Consider the following 21,343-nt stretch of genomic DNA (forward strand, 5'->3'; position numbering starts at 1 on the left):
GGCGGGAGGCGCCTCCTGGGCGAAATCCCGCCGGGTCCCAAGCCACGTCGAAACTAGAACGCGGACCCTCTTCTCCGCACCCCATCCCGGTCGGTGCGCACCCGCAGGCGCGCGCTCACACCGCAGATCTCCATCGAGATTTAAAAGCACGTCCGTACGCTTTCTACCAGCTCTCCATCAGCTCACTGGGGAGGAAGAAGCGGGTGAGAAACAAAATCTTCTTTCCACTGTTCTCACGTTTCTGCCGCCTAGTTCCGAGGCCGAGGTTGGGTTCGCACTCCTGCTCCTCTTCCCGCCTCTTGGTAGCGTTGCCAGGAGCGATTTGGCCATGGGAATCCCTTCTTGGCCGAGGCCGTGTGGGACTCATCAGAGAGGCGTTGGAGGACCGGACTGAGGAATTGAGGAGCGGGGAAGGAAACTAAAGGTCATTTTCTTTTTCTTTTTCTTTCTTTTTTTTTTTTTTTTGCAGGAGTAAGCAATATTTTGTTCCCTCCCCGATTTTTACTTTACTCAGCTAGGCAGAGATGCCAGCGCGAATGCCCCATTGTCCTTCCAGGCTCAGAAGGGACCACAGATTTTGCAAACTGAGAAGAGGCCTGGGCGGAAGTCTACGGTTGATCAAAACGAGCAAAACTTTGCCAGGTGCCCAGGGTGCCCATCAGATTTGTGAAGCAGGCCTTGTCCAATTTTTGCCCACATACTAACTTTTGGAGACGGGTGTTTCCGTTTTCTGTTTTCTGTCTCCCACCCTTACCACACCCTTAGCCAGTGTTGTGAAATTCTTGGAAACCTTTGCCAACTGCCTCTTCTCTAAGCTTTCTTACTGGTTTCTAGTTCTCCTTCTCTGAGACAACACATCAAATGGGAACTTAACATTGGTAACTCAGAACATCTTTCTTTTAGAAAGGGCAGTGAAAACCATTTCAGTTACATTCCCAGAGCTGGGAAATTTCGAAGGAGCCAAGCCCACAGCCAACTTTTCAGAAGCAGTCTCCAGTATTCAAAAATCTGCTTAACCACACAGCTAGGTTGTTAATGCTGAAGGGTAATTTTGTCACAGCGACTTTAATTCCAGCAATTCTTTTGCAGATAATATGGGGAATAAATATTTTTGGAACATATGGAAATATTCAATATAGGCTTCCTTTAAAAGACTCATTCAGTATCAGCTTTAAAATTAACTTTGATTAGCTGGGCCTGGTGGGCAAACATGTAATCCCAGGGACTCAAGAGGATGAGGCACAAGGATCACAAGTTCAAAGACAACCTCAGCAACTTAAAAAAAACAAACAAAAAAAAAACAACCCAGGCTGGGGATGTAAACCCTCATGGGTTCAATCCCTGGTACCAAAACAAAACAAAAACTTTGATTTTGATTTTTCAGAAATTACTCAAATGGCATCTAAAAGCTAAGTGGTACATTGGAGAGCTTCTATTCCCAGGAGCATCATAAGTTCTTGGGCAACTAATATCTCCATCTGATTCTCAGTTTCATCATCAGTAAAATGCATCTTACTAGAGAGGAAGAAACCAATGAGAAACAAAATCCTCTTTAGTTCCTCAGGGTCCCTCCCTCTCTTATTCCCCCACTGTGTGGGGTAGTGATGCATTAGTAATATAACTCTTAGATAAAAGAAGGTACTTTAGTAAAATGGAGATGAATTACGGGGGAAATTATTCAAGGAAAAGAGGAATGGCCTTGGCTCTAGTTAGAAAGCAAATGGCAGGTTATAAGCAGATAAGAGTAAGAGGTTTATTGAGTTATCATTGGAAGCATTTGCCTGTGACTCAAATTAAAGTAGGTGGATTAATAAGAGGACCAATGCACATGGGTGAAACCTGTTTTAGTATTTTTAATTTAATCTGTATTTGAGCCAAGAAAAGTCTCTGTAAACAGTTGTTTTCAGAAGAATGCCTGGGAAAGAGGGAATAGGCAGGCACAAAGCCCAAAGTTTGTTGAAAAGTGAATGTTTAATTTTTGTCTTTTGAGATATAGATATGTCCTCAGGACTTTGTTCCCATTCACCTTCAGTCAACAGTGTCCCTGTTTCCTGGAGCCATGACCCTTCTTCTTCATGTGTTTCCTCCTTTAACTATTACCTCTGTTACTGAATAAGTGTTGTGTTTATTGCTATAAATGTTACTGTTATAACAGAATTTAGAGTACATGTAATTCATTCCTTCCATCACCTAATTTTGTAATTACTCCTAAGGACAGAATCACACATGTATACTCTGTATAAAGGAGGAAAGTACATAAACACTAGAATCTTTGGAAGGAAAATTTCATGCTTTTTGTGTCTACATGTGAGGACACAACTGGCTGGGGAGAGAGACATAGGAAAAAAATCCAGAAAAAGGGAATGACTTTTAAGTTCAAGTTGTCAGAACATTTTTCATTTTTAAATTTACTTATTTTATATATTTGTTATATATAAATTTTATATATTTATGTGGTTCTGGGATGTGAACCCAGGGACCCTTTACCACTGAGCTACATCCCCAAGTAGTTAAGTTGCTGAGTGTCTTGCTAAATTGCCCAGGCAAAACTGTGATCTTCCTGCCTTAGCCTCCTGAGATACTAGGATTACAGGCATGTACCACCATACCCCACAGAACTTTTTTTTTTTAATGAGTATTTTTTTAAATCAGCAATGCTTTGCATGTATTAAAATTACTGACAAAGATATAATGTTTGTTAATCATAGACTATAATTTCTTGTATTTTGAAACACACATGAGTAAGTACTAGATGTATTTTAATGAAATAGCAAAACTTTCTTTTTTGTACCAGGGTACTTTACCACTAAACCAATCCTCATCCCTTTTTATTTTTTTATTTTGAGACAGGGTTTTGCTAAGTTACTTAGGGCCTTGCTAAGTTTCTGAGACTGGCTTTGAATTTGCCATCCTCCTGCCTCGGGCTCCAGAGTCACTGCGATTACAGGTGTGCACCACCATGCCTGGCTGATGTGTTTGTTTTTTAAAAAACAAACAACCCTATTTTCTCTTTTAACATAACCTCCTTCTGCCTAGTTGAAAAGTAAAGAAATGGCTTTTTGCATTATCAACTATGTGAGCAGGTTGTGAATCCTCCAGGGTTGTCAGGCAGAGAAGGGCTCTGACTGTATTCAGAGGCCTGAGGCTACTCCTTCCCACTACCCCGTGACTAAAAGTAGAGGCAGCTCTGTTCTGATGAGATGGTGCTTGAATTGGTGTTTCAAGGCCAGAGGCATGTATGGGTGTGTGTGTGTGTGTGTGTGTGTATGTATCCATGGGTGTGTGTGCAAATTGTGGGTTAGGGTAGAGCACCTTATCTTAGTTCTTAGGCTATTTATCAGAGAAGGGACATATTAATCAAGTCGTTTCCAGCTGTGGGAGTTGGCTGCTGCTTCTACTGATGACTGCTGAAGCAATCGGGGTGTTGCAATTAGTCTGGCATCTCTCCTCCCTAACAAACAAGTGGTCCATAACTTTTTAGAACTTAGCTCTCCAGTGTCCTTTTAAATGGTAATGTGTGATTAATTTAAAATAGGTACCATTTGCAAATGGTGTTTGCCCACAAAAGGAACTGAGCATTTGGGCACTCTGTTGGATGCCAGTTGAAGCCCCATCTTGTGGGCTCCTATGTGCTGTTATTTCTCTTTGCTCCTGAAATACTTTAAACTTTGGCACTTGGCAGAACAAACTTTGGCTTTTGGTGTTTGATGGTACGTCAGAGGCATGCCAGCCCCTCCCTTTCCAAGGACTCCAGGACCTCTGAGGCATCAGGTCCTATGGGCAAGCAGTATGTGGCAGTTTGCTTTAGTCCTCTTCTCATTACCCCCAACCTCTTTTCCTTTTAGCTTAGGGTTTGACTGGGGATGCTGGGACAAGGACAACAGTGAAGCTCAGGCAGGTCTGTGTTCCAACAAAACTGAAAAACTGGTCCTTTTCCATACAAGAGGTGCTTTGCCACTGAACTATATCCCCCAGCCCTTTTTATGTTTTATTTTGAGACTGAGCCTTGCCACCCACTTTTCTTCTGCCTTAAATCATCAAGCTTCCCCAGTTACCAGAAACTGTTCTTAACAAAGGATCTGAAGCACATTCCTAAGGTTGTGTAAATTACTGTCAGATATGTAAAGATTTTACCCTCCTAGGGATTTTTTTTTCCATTGGAGCCAGGACCAATACCTCAGAAATGAAGGGTACTCAGTGAGATTTCAGGAATGAGCAATAAGCTAGAAGCAGAGCCTTCCTGAGACCCTTGAAAGCCTTCCTTCTCTGTCTGGAAATCAGGACTGCCTAAGTTAGTGACTGCTACCATGCCACTCTCATTTGTAAGCCTTCAAGAGAAAGGAGTGATGGTTAGCAGACTATTTTCCTGGTTACCCTATCCTGAAGTAAAACCAGGTTGATCCCATCCAATTATAAGTACTCCAAATCAGTGCACCTTTTTTTTCTGAAGTTCCCAGCCTGCAAATTAGCTTTTAACCTACACAGTAAGGCTGAGTTTTTACCTGTCCTGTTTCAGCTCCCTCCGAGAGGTCTATTCCTGCCATACAAAGTGACCTGTGCTTCTGAGAGTGAGGATTTAAAACAGGATGACAATACACAGTGTCCTCTTCCTTTCTGGTAGAGCAAATGGTATGAACCGATGCTCCAGTTCTTGGGTCCAGACTTGCCTCAAAAATATCCCAACATGATTCCCATGTGGGGGAAGGTAGTTTGCCCTTGCTCCTGCCCCCCTACTCCACTCCTGTAGTGAATCCCTAAAAGAGAAGAAGTACAGCTTTAGTTATCTATATATGATTATCTACATAGAAAGATGGAACAAAATGTATAAATTGACAATCAATTGAAGTGAATATTATGTTTCCCCCTAGATACAAGATTACAAGGTAAGCATACAACAATCACAGTGAATTTCTTCCTTTTTTTTTTTGAGAGTGGGGATTGAATCAAGGGGTGCTTTGCCACTGAACTACATCCCCAGCCCTTTTTATGTTTATTTTGAGAATGAGCCTTGTTAAGTTGCTTATGGTCCTGCTAAATTGCTGAGGCTGGCCTCAACTTATGATCTTCTTGCCTGAGCTTCCTGAATCACTGGGATTGTGGACTTAATTACACTGCTTTGCTATTGACTCTCTGAGTTTTAGAGAGATTTCATGAAATAGCTAGGTGTGGTTCAATTCCCAGTACCAAAGAGAGAAAGATAGATTTTATAAAACAAAACTTATTTTTATTTAAGTTGTATATGTGTGGTATGGAGGTTGTACCCAGGGCCTCACATATGCTAGGTGAGCACTCTACTACTAAACAACAACCCTCCCCACTCCTTTACTCAATTTTTTATTGCAGGGTCTTCTCCCTAGGACTCAGGAAACTGAGTCAGAAGGGAATGTAAATGACACACACCATACTCCCCACACTGCTGTATGGCCTGTGTATCTTTCTTCTACCCCTCATCATGTTCTTCTGTTAGGATGAATCCTTTCTTGAGGCATTACAGGTCCTTACACAAACAGACTTCCTTCAGGCTGACTCACCTGCTTCTCAGACAGACCAGCACATATCTGAGGTTAACTCAGTGCTGTCATCTTGGGATCTCTGCTAAATGCTTGCCTGGTTGCAGGTATGTACTGGATGCCATGACTCCACAAAGAAAGAAGTGGGCAGCTCTTCAGAGGATTGGATGGGGATTGAGAAGAACTAGCTGGGACCCAGAGGAGGCATTGCTGAGCTGAGTCTGGAAAAGCAAGTAGATTTTCTCTCTGCAGTTTAAGGGCTTGAAGTCTGACTCCACCATTCATCTGCTATTTGATCTTGGAGTTTCTAATAAGCAAAAGAGACTTATGTAATACCTACCTCACACAGCCCAGAGGGTTAAATGTAGTCATGTATATGAGAGCTTCACAAAATAAAGGGTAACACTGATTATTATAATTACTGTAATGATTTCAAGTGCAGTTGCTTTACTGGCAGCCAGCCTGTCTTGAGTTGTCACTTTCTCAAACATGGGCAGATTGAACACCTGGTGTGGGGATGACAACAGAGTGTTGAGGATTTAAAACAGGATGACAGTGTTCTAGATGCAGCACAAATTTAGGTGAATACTGGGAGTCTGGAAATTTGGGGCATCCCACTTTTGCTTAATATTTGAAATTATAGGATGTAGAAAGTGATAATGGTGACTGAGGCCCATGTTCCTATATAAGTAGTGATGCTACTTTTTGAGTGTCTGAAAGAGCGAAGTTGCATCAGTGGTGGAGATAATCAATTTTGCAATTGTTTTTGTCAAGGAACAGAAGATGGAGTGCTCAGAGTTAGTCTCTTGTGCATAGGTAAAGATAAAAGGAAGGCGAAGCCTTTACCATTTATGTATGATATATCAAGTGCATAAATGTATTCTGCTGTCATATATAACTAATTAGAAAAAATTACAAAAAAAAAATTTAAAAGGAAAGAGAAGCCCAAGAAACACAGCAAGGTTATTTCTGGGGGTAGCATCTGGGAGGCTGAGGTAGGAGGCAGGGTATTAATAGCTGTCACATAACCTTCACTAAAAGTGTTTTTCTGGTTCCATGAAATTTCTGGTATAATCTTCTTAGCATCCTTTCATGAAACCAAATTCAATAGATACACAGAAAGTACAGTAGAAAAGCAACCACAGGAAGACCATAACTTACTCTATAGACTTCTTCCAAGGCAGTTCTTGGAGTTGGCTCATCAGGTCAAAGATAATGTCTTAAAGATTCAGATAACTGTGTGTGAACAATGAAACCTCAGTTCTGTTGTGGGCGAGAATAAGAACCATGGACATCAGAAAGAGGCAGCTTTGGGATGAAAGGCCATGTTTATCAAACTTTTCCCCCAGGACAGATTTCCAGTCCATTCAGGTGGGTTAATATTTGATCCAGTCATGCCCAGGGAAAAGGTGAATGACTCTCCTCGTTTGTCTAAGAGCAGGGTCCTTGGTTTGCTTGTCTCTGCCAGGATTTGGGACCTTAGGTCAGTTTTCCCACCCCTTCATGTGAACACTATATAATCAGAACCAGGAGGGACCTCTACGTTCACACAGCTGGAACTCCTCTCCAGGAAGAACAGCCAGATCCATCTCTAGTTGGAGGGAAACTGCCAGATTTTTGTAAGATTCTTCCTCCTGGGTAATCTATTGTTATATTTCTTTATATACTATTTCTAGTCATTCATCCATTTCAATGAAATGCTTTATCCCTTTTTAAGATCTCTGGGACCAAGTTGATGGGATAAAAAGAAAAAAAATAAGACTCTCAAATTTAAAATGTAAACAGTTTTCTTTGGGGATAACCTGTATGTGTATAATAGGAAATTAGTGGGATTGGGAGCAAGTGGAGGTTTAAGGCCATTCCTAAATTGTAATAAAATCCCCAGAGATCTGGAAAGCCATTTGTTAAAGGGCATCTGAAATACTTATGCTCCTGCCCCCATTATAAGCATTATATGTGGTTTAAGGAGAGATACAAAAAGTATGCTTTCAGCACTGTTTCCTTCTAACATCCTGAACAGATTTCTTTACTTAGAAAAGTTTTGGAAGCTCTTTAAAAACAAAGTGGAACACTTTGTTTGGGATCAAAAGAAGGTACACTGGCCAATTGAAGGGAAGAAACAAGAGAGTTAATGGGAGGAAAATGCATTTAGTGTTATTGTTTCCCTCAGGAAGATATTGCCCTAGAATGTACAAAAGGGCCAGACTACATTTATGAAAATGATAACCATAATTACTCATCATAAACTGTCATGTTAACTCGCTAGTACCTAAAGGTTGGTACAGCCCTTGGATACAAAACATTACCTTTGAGAAAAGGATGGGGATATTAATTGTTATGAAGACTTAGGGATTAGTTTGAGATAAAAGATAAAGGAGTCTGAAGAACATTGGGACATATTCCACTGATAAAAAGTCAACTGACAGTTCCATGTTTGGGTATAGATGCATATCTGAGTAAAGCTCTGTATGTATAATACACCAAAATACATTCAGATCCTTGGCCTAGGCGGATTCATTTCTACCTCACAAATAATCTGGCTCTTACTTGTTTTCTCCCAATTCCATTTTGCCTGGTCTTGGGAAATTTGGGGTTGAACATGTAAATGAGGAGGTTGAATATGTGAGGAGGCAGATTGTAAATATCACTGGTGTGGTGTGTGCTGATTGGGCTTTGGTTTCTATGTGTTTTAGGGAGTCAAGATTACAATAAAACTGAACAGTCCGAATTACAAAATGAGTTTACGAATTCTGCAAATTGGAAACAACGTTACCCCTCCCCCTTGCCATATTAAGACCTGAGGGCTTTCACACTCCAAAGAGTAACCTGTGTTTTAGGAGGTAAAGCCCTCCTATAGTATCAGTCTAATGTCTTAACTAAAGATGATATGTGGACTTGTCTTATACACCTAGCTTTAAGAGATGATGCATCTCAGTAAGACAGGACTACAGATCACCCTATTACCAGTTTCTGATACCCTTATGGTCAGATTATCATTTTCTTCTTCCTCTTCCTCCTCCTCCTCCTCTGCTAGCTGGTGCCTTATGCCACCAACCAAACTTACATAAATCTGTCTCTACAATTCCATTGCCATTGGACTTATGCTGCTGATACAGGTAAAGACTGTTTTGCCTAGAACCATGGACTTTCTGACTTTAGAGTTAGCAACTCTTGTTTTATAAATGAAAAAAACCTATGCCTGAAGAGGAAAATGAAATCAGTCATTTAGACAATATTGCCTCTCTATTTGAGGCAAGCACAGGATTCAAGGTAAATAATGTGGGCCCTGCCCTCCTGTAGATTATACACCAGTAGGAAACACTGACAAGTAAATAGTCTAATGTTTGTTCAAGATCACATGAGTCATAGCATTCTTGGAAATAGCACCCATAAAACCTGACAACAGGTAAATCTATTTTGTGATGCCCTATGGTCAGATTATCATTTTCTTCTTCTTCTTCTTCCTCCTCCTCCTCCTCCTCCTTCTCCTCCCCCTCCTTCTTCATTCTTTTTCTATGTACATGACAATAGAATGTATTTTGGTATATTATACATCATGAAGTATAACATTCTAATTAGGAATCTATTCTTGTGGTTGTTCATGATACAGAGTTACCTTGGTCCTATGTTCAAATACAAGGAAATTTATGTGTAATTCATTCTACCATACTTCGTATTCCCTTCCCTTCGTTCCCCTTTGTCTCATCCAATGGACTTTTATTCTTCCCCTCCCCACGACCATTGTTGTGGGTTAGCATCCACATATTAGAGAGAACAGTCTGTCTTTGGGACACTGGCTTATTTCACTTAGCATAATATTCTACAGTTCCATCCATTTACCAGCAAATAATTTCATTCTTCTGAATGGCTAAAGGTCTTCATGGTCTTAATATCTAAAGCATAGAAAGTTTGGACAGAAACTCAGCAGGGCTGCCAGCTCAGACTTCCTTATGTGAACATTAATATACCCATAACCTGTATATTGGCACCTCTAAGGACCAACTGTCGTTCTTCTTGAGGGAAGACATTACTAACATCCCTAGCCACCACTACCACCTAATGGCTCTTTTGAGTACTATCTGCCCTTGTTCTGCTTCCTAATTTTTGAACTCAGGGATTCTGGTACCAGAGGGATATTGACTATGTGACCTCTATGTTCCTCTCCAATCTTGAGAACTTGATATTTTACAGTTGCCTGTGACGTTTGAAGTCAATATTTGTCCAATATACGGCAATATATTTAATTGATTACAAATCAGTGAAAGGGATAAGATTAAAAAAAAAAAAAACAGAAAGAGAAAACACACCCAGGAGACTGAAAAGCACAGTATAAATGTGAAGAACTTGTCACACAGGTAGCAAGGTACCCCAGCCATGTGTAAATACTTGTTATTATTTTAGGTATTTTAGGGGTGGCTGTCACTTTTGCAATCATTGCCACATTCTTGGTAAATTCCAGAACACACTTTTACTTGATTCTCTTACAAATTGTAGTCTCTTGCTTAATGGAAACTTTTTAAACTGCAATTTATTTCCATACTGTGAAATAATTAAAAGATTCCTTGGTGTCTAACTTGGCATTCTTCAACAATGTACCAAATTTGTCTACAGTTACCATGAAACAGACAAGGAGGATCAATGCTTATTAGAAAGACAGCTTGCTTTCAATCATAAATTAAATGAGTTATTGGTAGACAAATTACTTAAAAATAAAGGTTCTAAAACTCAGTTAAAATTTTACAGTGAAGGGCTGGGGATGTGGCTCAAGCGGTAGCACGCTCGCCTGGCATGCATGCGGCCTGGGTTCGATCCTCAGCACCACATACAAATAAAGATGTTGTGTCCACCCAAAAACTAAAAAATAAATATAAAAAAAAATTTACAGTGAAAAGCCATTTTTATTTATTTATCCAAAACTAATAATAAAAATAGCAGCATTTATAGATATTTGATATGAGATGGTATAGATCTATGGTGTTTTTTTAAAGGCTCGGAATGGTTTGGGTTTTGTGGGTTCTTTGGTTTTTGTTTGGTTTTTTTTTTTGGTACCAGAGATTGAACCCAGGGGTGTGTGCTTAACCACTGAGCTGCATACACAATTCTTTTTTCTTTTATTTTGAGACAGGGTCTCACTAAGTTGCTTAGGGCCTTGCTAAGTTGCTGAAGCTGATTTTGAACTTACAATCCTCCTGCCTCAGTCTCCAGAGCTACTGGGATTACAGGCATGCACCACCACATTTGGTTGAATGGTATTTAAATTTTTCTTCCAAGAACTAAGGTTACTGTCAGAAACTACTTGCTGCACGCTGGGCATAATGACACACACCTCTGGTCCTAGCTACTTAGGAGGCTGAGGTGGGAGGATCACTTGAGCCCACAAATTTGGACCAATCTGGGCAACAGAGCAAGACCCCATCTCAAAAAGCAAAACAAAATAACAACATCAGAAAAATACCTTTTACAAATGCCAAAAACCTTTTAATTCTCAAAATTTCAAATTTTGTAAGAAATAAAATCTCAGAAGTTTGTGTCTGTTTTCTATTTTGTTATAATCCACATTTAATTCTATTTTCAATGATCTGTCATTGAATTAAAGTCATGTTCCAGGAGGAAGTTTATCCTATAGCTGCGTTTGAGTCACACACATACCCACACACACACCCCCATATACAATGGTGTGTGAATTCTACAGTTCAAGGCTATTAGCTCTTGACAGATGGTGGCAGGGATCGTCTTCTCTTTTTCTTTTCAGAATGATGTTGAGAAAAACATTTTAGCCAATTGCAAGTCTTTTGACCTTATGAAAAGATCTTAGGAATTTTTGTTGTCTGTTTAGTTTAGTTTTTTACCACATGGTAACATCATTTGCCAATTGTGGGACAGTTTATGTACATATGCAGAGAGAACTAGAAAATATTCTCTAGAATAATTCAAATTCCCCCAGTGTGAGAAGCCCCTCAGAATAAACTTGAATTGCCTTTTCTGCTCTGTGGGAATTAACCTCGGACTCACTTCCAAGCATTGCATGGTTTCTTCCATGCTCCTCCCTGTTCTTTCTTTAGAGTATAAAACAATTCTGCCTTAGGCCATGAACCACAGACTTCTTAGAGAAGTGGAACTGCCTCTTTTCACCTCTAGGTGACACCACTCTCCACTGCTCTTCTCATAGAGAGATGATTGATTAAAATATATGTCCAGGAACCCATCTAAAGCAGTACTCAGGTGACCTTTTTCTGGGCTCAGGATCCCTTAAAAGTCATCCTTCATAGCTCTCACACGAGTATTGTGGTCTCATCTCAGCAAATTGGAGCTGTCACATTCCTATTTAGGTTGGCATTTGGTGTGTCTTTTCTTTCTCTGTTTTAGGCAAGGTCTTATATCTTACCCAGGCTGGCCTGGAGCTCCTGGGCTCAAGTGATCTTCATCTTAATGGTCTTTAATGTCCTAAGGTCTTGCACAGTGCCCACACCCAGAAGAGACTTATATAATGTTTGGTATTAAATGAATAAATTAAGAGTGTGAATGGATTTTGTCACACTATGACTGATAGAAAGGCAAACACTCAGTGATCCTAATAGATAAGGAAGAATGGCTGGGGTTGGAAGTTGTATTAGGAAAACTATTAAATAGACTTTCCAAAGAAATGGATTAACCCTAGGTAGTAAATTTAGCGAGGAAGACTAAAGAAAAGCTGTAATTAGGTGACTGAGGATGCCTGAGACATGATGCCCTGACAGAGAGAAAATTACCTGTCCTTTTAGCCTAATTTGGAATGAAGATATGTGCCCCTACCACTCCTCCTTTTGCCCTTGGCAGGAACCTCTGTTGGAAGCGATGGTGCTGGGCCTAGGCCCTTTATTGTTGGTCTTCATGCTGGGTCTGGTTGTGACCCCACCGACCCTGGCTCAGGATAACTCCAGGTACAAACACTTCCTGACCCAGCACTATGATGCCAAACCAAAGGGACGGAATGACAGATACTGTGAAAGCATGATGGAGAGACGAGAGCTGACCTCACCTTGCAAAGACACCAACACCTTTATTCATGGCAACAAGGGCAACATCAAGGCCATCTGTGGAAATAGAAATGGAAACCCTCACGGAGAAAACTTAAGAATAAGCAAGTCTCCTTTCCAAGTCACCACTTGCAAGCATGCAGGAGGGTCCCCTCGGCCTCCATGCCGGTACCGGGCTACAGCAGGGTTCAGACACATTGTTATTGCCTGTGAAAATGGCTTACCTGTCCACTTTGATGAGTCCTTTTTCCGTCTATAACCAGCAGGCCACTGCTGGCCACTGGCCCTGAGCTGGTTTTGCTTTCCTTTCCTTGAGCTTCCCCTCTATACTTCAGAATAGTGACAGCAGTATTCACTTCCAGGCGCCCAGAAAATAAGCCATCTGCATCTTTTGTGTTTTACAACCTATGTTTAATAAATAAAAATGTCTCTGAAACCAGTAAGAATCACTCAACTGCTTCCAAAGAGGATAGAATGGAGTAGAAACATCTTTTTCTTTATCACCAGTTCCCCATCAGTCAATGGGGAGGTATACTTTACCTTTGTGGGAGGGTAAAGTTGATAAGCTCATCTATAGAGAGAGCTGGGAAAACTCTAGGGCTTACAGTTTTAAGAAGAATTTTCAAGAGATGAAAATTGTTTTTTTTTTCTTTTAAGAAATGAGCCAACATTAATCTCACAATTATGAGACCTTGGGAAGAAAGTTTAAAACCAACTACCAATACATCGATTATTAATTATGCTTTCTATCTCTCTCTTTCCTTTTCCTCTCTCTCTCTCTCTCTCTCTCTCTCTCTCTCTCTCTCTCTCTCTCTCACACACACACACACACACACACACACAAATGGCTCTTTTCCAGGAAATCACATGGTTATGGGAAGAGGCTCTGTTCTGCTGAAGTTAGAACCCAAGTACCAAGTGAACCTTCAGAAGCGTGTTTCCATTGGTCTGGGAAGTAGAGTATATCAAGCGTCAGCTCTTCCTGCCACTCTTCTTCCCAGAACCACTTTACTTCCTCTCTTTCGAACACAATTATCTTGTATCTTCAGCTGTAATCAAAGGAATAGGATATAGAGGTTGTATCATTCTGTACAAAGGCAAAAGGTGACTATGAAATAAGAGGTGATGTTTAAAAGAACAATAGTTATGTTTGGTAGTGGTCACTATCACCAAATCAAAGGATGGAGTAGTGGTGGAATGAAGTAGTCCCTCATAAGCCATCACAGTCACTCACATGGTGGGCTCTACCCTCAAGAAGCAGGATCTCTGAAAAGAAAGAACAGTAGCTTAAGGCTGGGGATATAGCTCAGTGATAGAGCACTCATCTAAGCCTATTTGTGCAAATCCCAGGGTTCCATCCCCAGCACTGCCAAAAAAAAGGGACAGGTATCCATATATGTCAAACAAGGAGTTCAGCTGGGGCCAGACCTTGAACTACACAGGTAGAGATGCATCTGTTTGACTCTCAAAAAACTATCTTTGCTGCTTCAGATTGCTCACTTCCTTTCAAATCAGAGCTGATTCCTCTCCAACATCCCCATTGCCACCAGTAGAATCAACTCAGACCAGCGTCACAGTTCAAGTCAATTCTAGGAGTGACTGCCAGATGGCAGTATTGGTCTAGTCAGAGTTGTCAAGTGATTTACACCTCCATCCCTGAAACCTCAAGGGAGAGAAGCAATTCTGAGCATGTCTTTAATATCCTAATTTAAAACACACACATGTATACTTACATGTATGAAATCATATGTATGTATGTATATACACATATGATTTCCAAAAGGACCTGATTTTATTCCACTTGGAGAATAGTCATATGAGAGCAAAGGCTAGTCTGAAATTTTACTCTATTCTCTTTTCTCTACCTCCCTCAATTCCTAGATGTAAGCTATTCAAATTGGTGCATAAACTTTCTTTGACCTGAGTTTGTCTAAACTGTTGGAGCTTCCAGTAAATCAAACATTCCCCATACCAGGTAATTATATCACAAGACAATTCCAGTTCTGTGTAGATTTGCATTTCCTCTTTTTGTACCTGGACCACACAGGCTTGGACAGCCACCCAGCAAGTTCTGTTCTGGTTCACTGTAGAGCTTCTTTCTGGAAAAGAGAGTTTTGCATTTAGAGAAGTGCCATGTTGGAAAATTGTTCACTCGGGGGAAAATGAGGATGGGAAAAGTTGGGAGCAGAAAAGAGTGGGCAGATGGTACATAAAAGAAGGGGAAAGACGAGACTGTGGCGTCAAGGAAATGTCAACGTGTCATTCTCAACCCCTCTCTCCAGAACCCAGTTCTCACTGTCCCTTCTCCTGCCTCTTGCTTTCTCTAGGCACCACTAAGGCGGTGATGGCTCTGCAGAGGACCCACTCATTGCTTCTGTTCTTGCTGCTCACCCTGATAGGGCTACAGCTGGTGCAGCCTTCCTATGGCCAGGATCGCATGTACCAGCGGTTTCTGCGGCAACACGTGGACCCTCAGGAGACAGGTGGCAATGATAACTACTGCAACTTGATGATGCATAGACGGAAGATGACTTTACATCGGTGCAAGAGCTTCAACACCTTCATCCATGAAGACATCTGGAGTATTCGCAGCATCTGTAACACTGAAAATATCCAGTGCAAGAACGGCAAGATGAACTGTCATGAGGGTGTAGTGAAGGTCACAGACTGCAAGGAGACAGGAAGTTCCAGGACCTCCAACTGCAGATATCGGGCTAAGGCAAGCACTAGGCGGGTGGTAGTTGCTTGTGAAGGTGACCCAGAGGTGCCTGTGCACTTTGACAGATAAATGTCATCCTTGGGTGCTATATAGCCAGTGATTGGCCTCTGATTTACTCCAAGAATAGCAATGAGTAATGCATTTAAATTGTTTTGGACTCTGTCTCCTCTGCTCATTACTTACACTTTCCCTCTATGTAACCCATTTTATTAAGTATCCAAGAGAAATGGAGGCAAACTATGGTGAGTCCAGGCTTTTCTATTATAAGCTTCTTTATAAAAGACAAGTCAACTTAGCTGTTTCAGATCCTATACTCTGGAATTGAGTCATTATGTGTATTTATATCACATTTCAAGCATTTTAAAGTACTTTCTTCTCAGTTATCTCATTTTCATATCCCTTGTACCTCTTTGATGCTGACAATGCTGTTAAGGGAATTTACTGAAGACCATTAAGTTAGTGGAAGATCTGAGACAAAATTTCAGTTGAATTGGCTCCTCATTCGGGGCTTTTTCTGTTCATTATAAGGAGTGTTTTGAAAGTGTCTGCTTTTTATTATTCCCAAAATTCAGCTGTTTGGGGAGTCATTAAATGTTTAGAAATAACATACTGGTAAAATTAGAGCTCTGTGTGATTTGACCTTGTTATGTTTGTGTCTGATTATATCAAGGAATGGTATTAGAAAATTTCTCTTTTTCTTTGCAAACTTTTGATTCATCCTAAGATGTTAGGGTATTAAAAATGTACTAGATCATTAAGATTAACTTACTCTTAAAGTCAGGCATAGTGGAACAGGCCTGTAATCCTACCTACCTAGGAGCCTGAGGCAGGAAGATCACAAGTTGAAGGCCAGCCTGAATAACTTAGTGAGACCCCCATCTCAAAATAAAAATTAAAAAGGGCTGGGGAATGTAGCTCAGTGGTAGAGCATCCCTGGGTTCAATTCTCAGAACTGAAAAAAAAAGACTTCCTGTTTAAAAGATTTTTCATGTTTCCCTTGTAATTGTAATAAAAGACTTAATCTGCAAGTATCTAAGGGGATTTTTTAATTTTTACTTATTATTTTTATTTATTAATTTTTCTCCTATACTCTAAGTTCTGGTCTTCCATATATACACCTGAATATCCTCATACATTCTGGCCAGAATGCACATCAGATCCATGACCACAGCATAGAAACCTTTATCTTGTTTATTTCAGAAGAAGTGATTCATCTCAAAAACAAGTCTCACACCCATTCCCTCACCCTTTGGAGATTCAGAAATAAATTGGAGAGCAGAGATATACGAAGATGCTACCTGCAAGGAGGGAAGTGTGTGGGGAGGGGAGAATAAATTGAAAATATTTAAATAACAGAAGATACAGAAAGAAATTTTATTGGAACTCCCTTTATCTGATTAATGCACAGCTTCCTGAAAATACAGCCAGTATTAACTTCCCTCCATGGGAATCTCCAGGCAGGAGATATTCCAAGACAATTGTACAAATAAACCTTACCTGAACCTTTCATTTATACTCTCTAAAAGTCCATTTGCTTTCCCAGAGAGCACTTCCTCTCTCTAAAAGCACGTCAGTGCCCCAGTGTTTGAAACCTGTGGAGGGGCTTGGTGGTGTGGCAACAGTACTTGCAGGGACAACAGAAACCATTTCACTCCATTGCAGAGTTCAGACATTGCTTCAAGATCACAAGCATCATGACAAATTCACAAACACTTATCAGGCTTTCCAGTCACTGAAATGCCATGGAATTGGAGAGTATTATTGAAGTTTGGTGCCTATTCATTTCCATAATGGATTCAGCAAAGTTCTTTTCTTTGGACTTCAAAGTTCCATTAAGGAGCATCAGCCTGCTGCAGTGATTCATGATGCTCTTTTAGTCAATGACCTTATCTGTGGAGGTCTGTTGGGTGCCATGGTGGGATTCTTGGTTTGGGGATATTTTTTCCCCTCAATTAATGTTGTAAAAATTCTTATACAATCTCAGATTGGTGAAAAATTTTAATCTTTCCTCAAGGTTTTAAAAACAAATCAGGGTAGAATAGGACAGGAGACAGACAAATCTTTTCAGAGGGGTCCACCTGAATGACCATGGGTCCCTTATCTCTTGGCGCATAATCAATGCCACTTACGAGTGGCAATGCCACTTACGAGTTCTTGTTGAAGGTTATATGAAAAAAGTCATTGGTGAAGTTCCATTTATCAACTAAATAGACCTAGAAATGCAGTTTGGTCTTGTTCCTAATTGACTCAAATTCAAGTTGGTGTCATTAAGTCCACGTCTCAGGAATTATGGGCAAAGCTACTTTCTTTAAGCTTCAACAACAAGAACAAAACAATAAAAGGTTTCAGCAGGAAACTTAAAAAGACAAGAAGGGGTAGAGGATAAGGAGGAGGGGAAGGAGGAGAAGAAGGAAGAAGAAAAATATAATCTAACTTATCCCTTCATCCTAGCCCTCCCACAAGTTATGAATAGAACCAGTTTCCTTTCCTCCTATTGATCTGTCTACTGTTGATTCATAGGCCCTTGACCATAGAACGTTGGTAGATGGAGGGCAAGGTTTTCCTCCAACAGTTTGTCAATATATGAGTAAGGACAGCCAGGCACAGTGGCAACATCTATAATCCCAGTAATTTAGGAAGTTGAAGCAGGAGAATTGCCAAGTTTAAGACCAGCCTCAACATCTTAGTAAGACTCTGTTTCAAAAATTAAAAAGGATTAGGGATTAGGTCAGTGGTAAAGCACCCCTGGGGTTAATCCCCTGTCCAAAAAAAAAAAAAAAAAAAGAGTGAGGACAGAGAATTCTGCCCTTGGCACCGTCCATGTTGTCATGGGAGTTGGTAACTGTGGAGCAAAATAAAATATATTTTGTCTTTGTCCTGATTTCTGTCACAGAACTCATGAAATCTACTTTGTCTGATAGTATATTATAAGACCCCCCTTTGGGAAAGGTCCTGTTACATGTCCAGGAGGAAGGAATGTTGTACAGGGAAACTGGGAGCAAACTGACTTGCTGGGTTTCCCCATCCAGTCTATTAGCATTAAATATGTGATGGGGTCTCCATAAAAGCTCAAAAGGACCTATACAGGTTCCTGGAGGCCTGGAGAGGGCATGGAAGGAAGCTCTGTGCCTCTTCCCCTATACCTTACCTTATGAAGCTTTTAATATGTATCCTTTGTAATGTCCTTCATAGCAAACCTCATTTTAAAAACCTTTTGGAATTTCTGAATTAGGAATATTTTGTTATTATAATGAGCCCCTTATCATCTGAGTTTTTGCTAATGATGTGATTTAGATTAAGTTCCCTAGATAGCCTCTAGATGGGGCTGGTGACCAGAAAGAACAAGTGATTATGGAGTAGAACTTTCAGCTTCAACAATTGACCTCCAATAATGGTTGGCAGGCAAGGAAAACAGTCTCCATAAAAACTCACGGACAATGCAATTTGAACAGCTCCCAAGTTGCTAGGTACTGGGAGGGAAGCACATCCTAAGAAGGCATGGAACTTCTAGATCTCCATCCCTTGCTCTATTCATCTCTTCCACCTGGCTAATGGAGGTTAACAATATAAAATGGAATAATTTATGTCAAAGTTCTAACCCAAAGGAGTTGGGAATACCCATAAAGCTCTCTTGAGTGCATTTCTAAATTACCTTGATACCTTGTAAGCAGCTTATCTCAGGAATTTCCTCTAGCCATAGTATTTCAGATAAGCCAAGACTGTTGCCTAGCAATGGCTATTTCTCCCAAAACAATAATGCCAACTCCAACAATGAATTCCTGAAACCAATTACCTAAGTTTTGAAGCTGTTTACCTGATTTCTTTGTCTTTAAAAACTCCCTCTTTGTTCCAATTACTTGTGTGTGCCTAGGATTTTCTTAGTCTGTATACCCCAAGTTGAAAAACTTTACTAATAGTAAATAAAATTTTTTGTCCCAGAGGTCCTATATTTCTTCTTTCTTCCTTCCTTCCTTCCTTCCTTCCTTTCTTTCTTTCTTTCTTTCTTTCTTTCTTTCTTTCTTTCTTTCTTTCTTTTTTAGGTTAGCATAAACTGTTGTCAGAGAAGTCAAATCCAAAGGAAAATCACCCTGGAAAAAGAGGTGACCCATGGAAATCAAGTGTAGTATCCATCAAGGAATCTCTTCAACAATAGGGATGCAAAGACCCAGTGTACTGTTTACTGATCCAAGAAAAAGAATTTGGACTCAACAGAGTGAGTTTGGACATTTTATTACTTGGATACTCCTTGGTGGTGGCAGGCCAGGACAGTATGGGGGCTACACCATGCCTACAAGCAGTCGGAATATATATAGGGCAGATAGTGTTCCTACTTTATAGATGGATTCCTTTACTTCATAACCAAGTTCATTCTGCTTTAATTCAGCTAATTTCATTCAGCTAAAGATCAGACATTCAAGAATTGGCCAGATTCTTTCCCCCTTACCCTCTATAACATTTTTTTAAATGCTTCTTAACTCACTGCCAGGGACAAAAGACTTCCTAGGTACTAACCTGCATTAAACCCACAACACTCCACACCTTCAGTGGCTCAAAGACCCTTTAATGACTCTAACATTCTTATGCCTGCCATTTTCTTCCACAAAGTCATCAGAACAGGCTCCAGAGGCACCTTGCATTCATATTCAACAACAGCAGTACAAAGAGTAAGAACCTATCATCAAGCATGAAAAATATTGCATCATGTTAAAGGAAGGGACATTAACCATCTAAAGAATGGATCAATCAAAAGGACATCCATAGCACTAATTTTTTAGACACTTGGGTTGAGACATGAAGGTGTCTTTACTCCAGTTCCATTTTAGTCAAGTCCATTCTGTCTCATCTGTAGGTTGGACTACTCAGGGGAATGCATGTGCTGTGGTCACAGTGAGTCCTGAGCAGATTCAAGAATCAGTCTGATTGGCATGATGTATAACTTCTGTTGCCCAATCCAGGAAGAGGTTACTTGTTGCTAACCTATGGAGATTGAAAAATGTTTAATAGGCACCCATAATGAAAAACTCAACTCCACAAAGCAATATATAGGCCACTGTACAATCTTGTTAGTAGAGCATCCTGTACAGCAGACTTGCCCAAGCACATAAACCAGACTAATCTATCTATTTGCACTTCACAGGAATAGAAAGAATAAAACACCTTAGGAATATATGACTGCCATAAACTGTTACAAAGCGTTCCTGTCAAAATTTCGATGAAATTCCTCACAGAAATAAAAAAACAATAATAAAACCCATCTGGAATCCCAAGAGATCCTGAATAACCAAAACAATCCTGAGCAAAAAGAACAAAGCTGAAGGCATTAACATCCCTGACCTCACAATGTGAAGGAAAGCTATCATAACCAAAACAGCAAAGGTACTAGCAAAAGGTATGTAAACAACACAGAGATGAATGGAACTAAACCCAAAAATAAGTCCATGTATTAACAGCAAACTGGTTTTTGGTAAAAGTAACAAGAACATACATTAAAGAAAGACAATCTCTTCAGCAAATGGTGCTTAGAAAACTAGATCACCTCCACAAGAATGAGGTCCTAATTAAAATAAGATATACTCCATGCTTGTATGTTTATATCAGAATGGATTCTACTGTTATGTATAACCAAAAAGAACCAATCAAAAAAAAGAAAAAAGAAAAAGAAAACTGGATCACCATACACAGAAAACTGAAAGGAAACCTGTATCTCTTACCTTGTACAAAAATTAACTCAAAATGAATTATATATAAACAAATTGTTAGGCAACTATCTTGGCTTATCTGGTCTTAATTAGAAGACCCCAAATTATAAAGCTCATAGAATAAAACATAGAAGAAACACTTTGGGACATTGGTATAGGCAAAGATTTATTTGGATAAGATCCCCAAAACACAGGCAACAGAAGCGAAAATAAGCAAAACAGACTATTAATCAATTAAGAAGCTTCTGAAGAAAAAACAATCAACAGTGAAGATACAACGTTCAAAATGAAAGGAAATATTTGTAAAATATCACTCTGGAGAGAGAGAAAGAGAGAGAATATATATATATATATATATATATATATATATATATATATATATATATATGATTAATATCC

General features: G+C 39.9%; 2 protein-coding genes and 1 pseudogene across 6 annotated transcripts; all 3 read left to right on the plus strand.

Moving 5' to 3' along the window:
• The first annotated feature begins 15 nt into the window (after nt 1–15).
• Nucleotides 16–16,276, plus strand: LOC113200693 (ribonuclease 4). 4 transcript variants are annotated; one of them, XM_026414196.2, is made up of 2 exons: nt 16–203; nt 14,854–16,276. In XM_026414196.2, the coding sequence occupies exon 2, from the start codon at nt 14,871–14,873 to the stop codon at nt 15,312–15,314; it is 444 nt and encodes a 147-aa protein (XP_026269981.2). In that variant the 5' UTR covers nt 16–203; nt 14,854–14,870; the 3' UTR covers nt 15,315–16,276. The 4 variants fall into 4 exon arrangements, with proteins under 4 accessions (XP_026269981.2, XP_026269979.2, XP_026269980.2 ...); XM_026414194.2 differs by lacking the exon at nt 16–203 and adding an exon at nt 227–424; XM_026414195.2 differs by lacking the exon at nt 16–203 and adding an exon at nt 7,054–7,129.
• Nucleotides 7,064–12,926, plus strand: Ang (angiogenin). Of its 2 annotated transcripts, none has more exons than XM_026414230.2 (2): nt 7,064–7,148; nt 12,327–12,926. In XM_026414230.2, exon 2 carries the CDS (start codon nt 12,345–12,347, stop codon nt 12,783–12,785), a length of 441 nt encoding a protein of 146 aa, XP_026270015.1. In that variant the 5' UTR covers nt 7,064–7,148; nt 12,327–12,344; the 3' UTR covers nt 12,786–12,926. The 2 variants fall into 2 exon arrangements, with proteins under 2 accessions (XP_026270015.1, XP_026270016.1); XM_026414231.2 differs by having other exon boundaries at nt 7,070–7,129.
• Nucleotides 16,277–16,752: 476 nt separating the features above from the next.
• On the plus strand, nt 16,753–17,527 carry LOC113200676 (mitochondrial nicotinamide adenine dinucleotide transporter SLC25A51-like; annotated as a pseudogene).
• Nucleotides 17,528–21,343: the final 3,816 nt, after the last annotated feature.

This window comes from Urocitellus parryii, chromosome 6, assembly GCF_045843805.1.
Source record: "Urocitellus parryii isolate mUroPar1 chromosome 6, mUroPar1.hap1, whole genome shotgun sequence".
Classification (NCBI taxonomy): domain Eukaryota; kingdom Metazoa; phylum Chordata; class Mammalia; order Rodentia; family Sciuridae; genus Urocitellus; species Urocitellus parryii.

Bases quoted from the DNA above. Each gene is read 5' to 3' on its own strand.
- Ang (XM_026414230.2), top strand. From the start codon at position 12,345: ATGGTGCTGGGCCTAGGCCCTTTATTGTTGGTCTTCATGCTGGGTCTG.
- LOC113200693 (XM_026414196.2), top strand. From the start codon at position 14,871: ATGGCTCTGCAGAGGACCCACTCATTGCTTCTGTTCTTGCTGCTCACC.